Source organism: Sinocyclocheilus grahami, unplaced genomic scaffold (assembly GCF_001515645.1).
Source record: "Sinocyclocheilus grahami isolate Dianchi unplaced genomic scaffold, SAMN03320097.WGS_v1.1 scaffold3.1, whole genome shotgun sequence".
NCBI classification, from domain to species: domain Eukaryota; kingdom Metazoa; phylum Chordata; class Actinopteri; order Cypriniformes; family Cyprinidae; genus Sinocyclocheilus; species Sinocyclocheilus grahami.
In genome coordinates, this window is record NW_015505182.1 from 522,724 (window position 1) to 530,737 (window position 8,014).

Here is an 8,014-nt window from a genome sequence, read left to right on the forward strand (position 1 = left end):
CTACTACATTCATTTGTTTAAATGTTGGATACATTTTTTGGTATCCGATGGCCTTCTTATGTCTCTGTGAACGATGTATGTTATCATATATAAATACTTACTCTAGTGTCAACACTGTCTGTGGGACATTATGGAAAATCTCTCTCATGCCCTCAGGTAAAACAAGTGTAATGTTTTTCAAGTCTATTGAAAATGGAGTGTTAAAACATGCATATGGTGTGTGTAAGTGACAGCTGTAGGGGGCATCTAGTCCAGCATCCTCAGAATCTGTCTCAGTGAAGAACAGTGCTGAAGGGGGTCCGAGGAGGAGTGAGTTGGGCGTCTGGGGCAGAGAGGCACAGCTCCACTGAGGGTAATTGGCTGTGATGGCCATGTGAGTATTTATAGAGTGAGAGTATGGGTTGTGCGTGTGTGTGTGTTTGGATGAGAAGACTGCCTGGGGCTGTACTACCATCAGCACACTAGGGACATGGAGTGAGAGACAGAGAGATGAAACCCTAGACTGTTAGACCTTCAACCTACAGTGGCACCAAGGACATTTGACCTCACAATGCCATTTAGTTCTATTTATTTATTTATTTTAGAGATATGAATTAAGATGTTTTAATGGTCATTTAGGTGGCATTTACACTGAAAGGCTTGGATGTGATGTAGATGTACACATAAAATTTTCGTTTTTTGTTCTGGGAAAATTTGTGTGTGTGTATGTGTGTCTATACACATTCTCTTATTCAGAATACAAGACGTCTTTGTAAAATTTTGCTGCACCCATTAAGTGTATCAACATTATTTCAAAATGTGTCACTTTTGTCACAGAAGAAGGTCTTCCAGTGGGTGCTGCTGTCATGCATTAATAAGCTGTGTTAGCGGTGACCATTAACAATTGAAGAGTGTGACACTATGCCCACTCACTTATCAACATTATTTCAAAATGTGTCACTTTTGTCACAGAAGAAGGTCTTCCAGTGGGTGCTGCTGTCATAATGCATTAATAAGCTGTGTTAGCGGTGACCATTAACAATTGAAGAGTGTGACACTATGCCCACTCACCTGCTCTGATGGAGCTCAAGTGGGTTTCAGAATTATTATGTTGTAAATGACATGTTTTAGTTGCACGCTGAAGCCCACCTTACTCCCTTCAGCCCAGATCTAACAAGCTATTTGGGTAAAAACAGAAGGTTTCTGTTTTTCTGCAGTAATTTTTTTCTGGTTGTTGATGAAAGAATACTAACTTGAAAGGATACTCACTTGAAATATGGATGCATCTAGACATCCATGCAAATAAGAGCACACAGGCTGTTTAATTATATGGCATTAATGAATCCCAGAATGCAGTTGATGAGCTGGTTTTAACATAATTAAATGTGAAGACTAATTTGAAAATAATTTAACTAAGGGCTGGAGTTAAATAGGGACTAGCTGTGATTGGAAGATGCTTTTTCTAAAGTGCGTACCAAGGTCCAAAATTAACTTCCCCATGCAATAGCAGGTAAATTTAAATCCATAAATATATCTTATTGGCCATGAAAATCTTTTTACTAATTTCCTTTGTTCCCCTAAATATATATGATTTTCTAACTGTCCGTTCCTTCCATAACAAATACCACAGACTTTAATATCACACACCAAAAAGACTCAACGTGATTTGTTCCATGTTTCTTTAGCTTAATGTGTCACCGCCTCTATTACAGACTTAATATTTATAAGCTTATATATATTATCTAATATTATATATTTTCAATTTTAGTTGAAGTATTAGTAATTTTGTTGTAAAATTGTTGTATGCTTTTGTCGTTTTTTTTATTACTTTTTAAAGAATATTTTTATGTAGCTTTTAATTTTATGTTTCTGCAACTGCAAAACATAAATATTAATTTATAATTTGACAATTACCTTATTTTTAGGTTTAAAGGCACAAATGGCTTTCCATAGCCAACACATGTCAAATGTATGTGTAATATGTAATGTAATATTTTTTTGTTGTTGTTGTTTTTTTTTTTGCTTGAGTCAGCGGTCAGCAACCAGTCAATGCTCCTGGTCAATTAATAAGCTATTACTCTTACGTTATTAATATTTTGTATATTATATATTGTAGACACTAATGAAATGTTGCTACTCAGTGAGTGACTAACCCATGGCTTGTCTGGCCTTTGGCAGGAAGCAAACCATATTCAACCCTGTCTAGGATGTGTGCCATGAATCCTGTCTTCACATTGCTGGGGTCACAGAAGGAGACTTTGACACATGCTATTATCCCACATGCTTCTCTGTAATCTCAATATACTACAGCTCACCAAGCACAAAGCACTTCATTCATCACTAAACTTTAGTTCGCTCCTTGGGAATGAACTGAAAAGCCTCAGAATGATGGGGGATGAGACTGGCAATGCAGTTAGTTTCCTCGAGTCTTTTTCAGTATTTGGGTTAGATCCTTACTGTACTGACATTCAACATATTGTGAGTTTCTCCGACAGCTGAGCCTGCCAGAGAACTCCTGCCGGAGGAGTTTCATCCTAGAGGCATGCATGCTATATAAATGTGTGGATTTGCTTGTACGTATATGTATCAGACTTATAATGGCAAGTTTTTACCATGACACAAGAGTGGTAAAATAATTTAACAGGATCCTGTAATTGTTCTTATGGGATTCCTTGCAGCCTAAAGAGATTCTGGCTCTTTGAAAGAGTTTGAGTAAGAAATAAAAGGATGCCGGGGTCCCTGGGCTGACAGTGACCTCTCTGGCAGATTGTTTCTGGCTGAAGCCCATCTTCTCTCCAGGCCTCAGACGGTCTCTCTCTCTCTAACCACCTGGACTCTGTTATGACGAGTATGATGGTCATGTCGAAGGGCGTTTTTGATATGAGTTCACTGCATCTCTCTTATTTTTTGTGTATTCTCCTCCTTTGTGTCTTTACATTCACATACAGTAAGTGTTGAATAACTATTTACTTAACTGCATTTTTAAATAATGCTCTAGTAGTTCAGTGGTTTTCAATACAGAGTAGCTTTTCCTATAATAATCTGCTTTATCCGACAAGTAGCAGGGTAGCTACTTGTTAAATTGCTTTTTGTCATATTCATATAGCAAGCATTATATAGCAGGTTTTTTTATTATTATTATAATAACTTAATTAAGGAATATATTCAGTGCATTGCTTTTTCACCTCAGATCTGTTATTGGGTTTTCAAGCTTTATTGGTGGTATTTAGTGTACATTTATGTTCAAATGCTGTTAAATGCTTTGAATTGTTGTTGTGTCAGAACATACTATTCTGAATGGAGCTAAATACTATGTTTATTGTTGTATATGTCAATAGTTGTAATGCAGTTAGCTACCTTTTTGGTAGAGTAGGTTGCTGCTAACATGACTATAGTTAAAAAACATAAGGTGAGGTCACATTTGCTGTTGCTTGGTGGAAGTTGGCGGAATATACCTAAAATGGCAAAAACAGCACTGTTACACGAATCACGTAAATTAGAACCTATACGGTATTTTCAAACATTTTTATCAGAAAACAGTTGTCAAATATTAAATGTTTAGCTAGGTCTTACCTTGCTGTCTTTTACAGCTAAAACTGAAGCTTTGTGTTGTAATTCATGGTTGGCTTTTGTGAACAGTAAAGCCCGCCTTTTTTGATTTGATTGGCTGCCCCAGTCATTTTGACATCGACAAGTAAATCCACACCTCGTTGTCCAGAATATTTCATGTTAAAATCAGTTTTAGCCCTACTTGACTGAATGATATGAAGAGGTGACATGTTGTCTTCCCCTAGGGAAGATGAGGTACTTTAAACTCATGCAGCAGATGGTTTGTGTGCGGATATTTGATAATGATCACATCAGTGTGAGAATTTCTCACTTGATCCAACTCTCATTTTTCCATCTGTTTAGTACATTTCACACTGACAGAGAACATACAGTTTGTAATATCTGATTAATCGAACAACAAACCACAAGAGCAGAATGCTGGAAAACCATAATTTTAGACTCATTGTGTTCAGTAGAGCGGAGAGAGCAAGGCTCCAACCAATGATTCTAAAATTTTAATTTTTCCATATAATAAAGGATCCTGCTACCCGAACCACCTGAGGCATGTGAATTACAGTGCCACGGCTGCTCATTTACATAATGACTCTAAGATCAACTATTCCAACTAGATGGTATCTGCAGGGAAGCGTTTGTCACTAACCTCCAGTCAGAGACTGTCAGTTTTATGAAAGCAGGATTTGACAGATGTACCAGAGGAGTTAACGTCTGCTTTCAGACCTCAGTGGTTTGTATAACAGCCCTGTCCTTTATTTTGGGGTTTGGTGCCCTGTCTAGGGAGCAGATTGATCAGCAAGAGTCCTTTTCTTCCAGGTTTGGAGGTTTGCATGGTGTTGTGTGGTGATGCGCTGATGCCGCATTCATCTGTAAGGCTCCAGGGAATGCTAGTGTCAACTGCAAATGTAGGCCAGTTAAAAAACCTCCACACATGCACAGCCTACGCCTGCATTACTCGTGAACATAGCAGGCACTAGTACATGCTCCAAATTGTGTATTTTAGCATTAAAGAGTCTCCCTGCAAATTGTGGATGAATAGGACTCTATGAGGAGTGCTTTTTGGAAGGGCAGTGCCGCCTCCTAAATGTCACAGTAATGTTGAGTAAGTTCCTTAGTAAGCATTTTTCTTTTCACAGGTCATACAGCGCATCTAAAAGTGTGCAAGTAAATCAGTAGGGACCTGGGACGGGAGGGGTCAGCCAATTGGAGGAGAGAGATGTGGACGCAGGAGAGGTGGGCGGCACTGGCAGTGTTGTCAATAATCATGCTGCTGTCAAAGGTGGCGGCTCCAATCGAAGTCCCACTGGACCGTAAGTTATCATTGAAATTATAAATTGTAATGTCATGTTATACTAATGAAATTTAAATATTGCAAATAAAATTATATATGTATGTATATATATATATATATATATATATATAAATTCTAAAATATTATTAAAATATAAAATTTCATATATATATATATATATATTCGTGTTGAACGCTGACCTCTTGACCTCTCTGAATGTATTCAGCAGCAGGGGCTACTGGGAAATGACAAGCATCTAATCACACTATTAGCGACTGTGTTGTGTCTTCATTTGTACGCTTATACTCCATATTACACGCACCATCAAAATCATTTTAAAGACCAAGGACCCCCGTTTGGATAGAGAGACAGAGCAGTTACATACATATAGTATAAAATGTAGTTTATTATAACTAATAAACAAATAAATAAATAAATATTATAGTTGATTAATGATGTATTTACTTTGTTTAAAATACAGTACATATACACTACAGTTCAAATGTTTGGGGTCCGTAAAAGTATTTAATCTTTTTGAAAGTCACAAAGCCTGCACTTATTCATTATTATGATCAAAAATGCAGTAAAACCGTAACATTGTGAAATATTTGTACAATTTAGTATGTTGTTTTAATATATTTACATTTTTTTAAATATGATTTGATGTCAAAGCTGAATTATACAGAAAAATACCTGTAATGTTATGAAATATTAAAATAAATGCATCCTTGATGAGCAGAAGAAACGTCTTTAAAAATCTTACTGATCCCAAACTTTTGAACGGCAGTGTGTGTGTGTGTGTATATATGTATATGTATATGTAGGTATATTTGAACAGTATATTCTGTATGGTGGGACAATTGGGACTTAACTTTAGATTTGGTTTAAGCTAATATGAACAAATGTCATAATGTACATACAATAATCGTCAGACCCCCTGCAGAAGACCCTTGATCTAAAAGATGAATTAAACTAGAGATGTGACTAGCATCTCTCCATTATCTCCCTAATGATCCTTCACTCCCAATATCACCCCCTCCCCAAATGTGATTTCTATTGACGAGGGTTGTCATCGGCTCCCAGCTGACCTTACACATGCGCTCACACACACACTAACACATATGTTGCTCATGACGTCCCATCCCCGTGTGACCTTGCTTATGTGCTATGATTGATGTCGGATGATGAATGGCACAGAGCCAGAGATGCACCTGTCACTATCCGATGAAAAGCACAACAGACACATGGGTGCTTTCTACTATAACCTGAATATGAAGGTCATATTCCTTTAATTAGCAAAGCACAATCACAAAAGCCATTTTTGACTCTTCTGAGAACATACATCACATTTATTGCGGTTATTATCGAATGTGAGAAACCCCCCGCAAGGCCTGTCACAAGACAAAGAAAGACAGTCGAAGATTAAATATACTGCCATATGGGGAAGATAAATGCACCGATTATGATTTGCTAATGTGACAGTGATGTATTTTTGATATGTTTTTTTTTCTGTCTTAAAATGTATCTCCCCTCCCCCCTTTTTTGTAATTTTCTCTCTGCTTCATTCATCTGGTGGCCCATTAACAGGTAAGTTTATTTGTTTGGTTGCTATTTTTGGTGTTAATATGTTAAAGTAGACTCAGTGTTTATAATAACTGTAGCAATCATACTTCAGAGTTTAGCAGCCATTAACTAAAATAATTTTTGTCTTGTCTTATAACAGTAGTTTAGTAGCAATTGTAATATATTAATGTAAATGTTTTAATTATTGTCATCATAGCCATGTTTCCTCACTCTCTGTTAACTACTCACACAATTGAACTGTTTTTCTCTTCATCCACCCCTCTTGGAACTAACAGCAAAGATCCAGCAAGAGCGTAAGTGCTTGATTAACACGGATTAACTTGTTCATTAAATCAGCGGCTGGTTTTAATAGAGCTTACAACAAAACTTATCACATCTGAAATCTACAGAACAGAGTTATTACTGCATTGATGTTACAATTAGAGCCAATACAGGCCAGAAAATTAATTGAAAAGACCCTCAAATGCAGTCTCAAGAGAGCTCACAGAAGTTCACTGTGCTACTCTAGATAAATTATAAAGTCTATCATTTATTAAAGCTGATTAATATTCTAATGTAAGCCCAAGAGCATGTCTTTTTGGCAGGCCATGTCTTTGAAGGGAAGGATTACTTCAGGGGTTTGATAGCCGTGCCAGAATACAATTCTGAGCCAGCTAGAAGTAGAGTAGAGCAGTCAGGAATCTTGTGGCTAAAAAGCCATGAACCAAACCAACCAGCTACAAGGTGAAGCACAGCACTCCAAACTTTGATGGTAACACTTTAGAATAATGGTCCGTTGTTAACAAGTAACTATGTAGGAAGTAATAGGTAGTACTACATTAACACTTAACTTAATACTATTAACTAATAGAGAAGCAAGATTAACTAAGCAGTAAGTAGTAGCAAATTTAGGACAAAGGTAGTTACTTATTAGATATTTGATAATTACAAAAAAAATATATCCTCATTGAGAACTACTTGTGAACTATGGCCAGTTACTAAAGAATAACCAATTAATTACTAATCACAACAGTAATGTCTTAAAAGTGAACAATTGGGTTATTTGTGGAAACTAATTTATGAATATGATATCCCCCAAATAAGTCGGCTACAGGTTGAAATTGTGACTACTACTCTTACCAAAGGATGGATGTTCTCCGTTTATTTCAAACAAAAACAAAATAATAATAAAAAATAATTCATTTAAAAATGTTAATAATTAGGAAGTGATTGAATTAGTTCACAATTATGAGCTCTAGTTTGTGTCAGTTCAGTATGTCTCCGACTCCAAAAGACCTATACCTTTAGTGACAGTAGGCTGGGGAGGACTTTTCTTGAATATAAATAATGATGTTCTCTTGACAAAAACAATTCACATCCTTAATGAAGGCATCGACTGCATTTATATTGTGTTAAGCACAAAACCGCATATTCCAGATTACAGAGTCTGGTAAAATATCACTAGTACCTCACACAAATGTATGTGTCCGATATAACTTATTAAATTACTTAATAATTACTGAGTGGTTAAGGTGTTTTTCACTTTAAAATAATGGTCCAGATCACTAGTAGTTTTTGCAGGCTGACAAGGTAACGCTTGAGTAATTAGTGAGAGGC

The 8,014-nt window shown here is 36.4% G+C and overlaps 1 protein-coding gene across 8 annotated transcripts in view; it reads left to right on the forward strand.

The window, feature by feature from the left end:
- Positions 1-8,014, forward strand: part of LOC107557737 (neurofascin) — a 69,996-nt gene that overhangs the window by 31,207 nt on the left and 30,775 nt on the right. For 7 of the 8 annotated variants that reach the window (XM_016241448.1, XM_016241805.1, XM_016241294.1 and 4 more), the window contains 2 exons: positions 4,680-4,853; positions 6,694-6,711. In XM_016241448.1, coding sequence (XP_016096934.1) covers positions 4,760-4,853; positions 6,694-6,711 — 112 coding nt within the window. In that variant the 5' untranslated portion in view covers positions 4,680-4,759. The remainder of the gene's footprint in view (positions 1-4,679; positions 4,854-6,693; positions 6,712-8,014) is intronic. The other variant, XM_016241598.1, reaches the window with a different exon arrangement.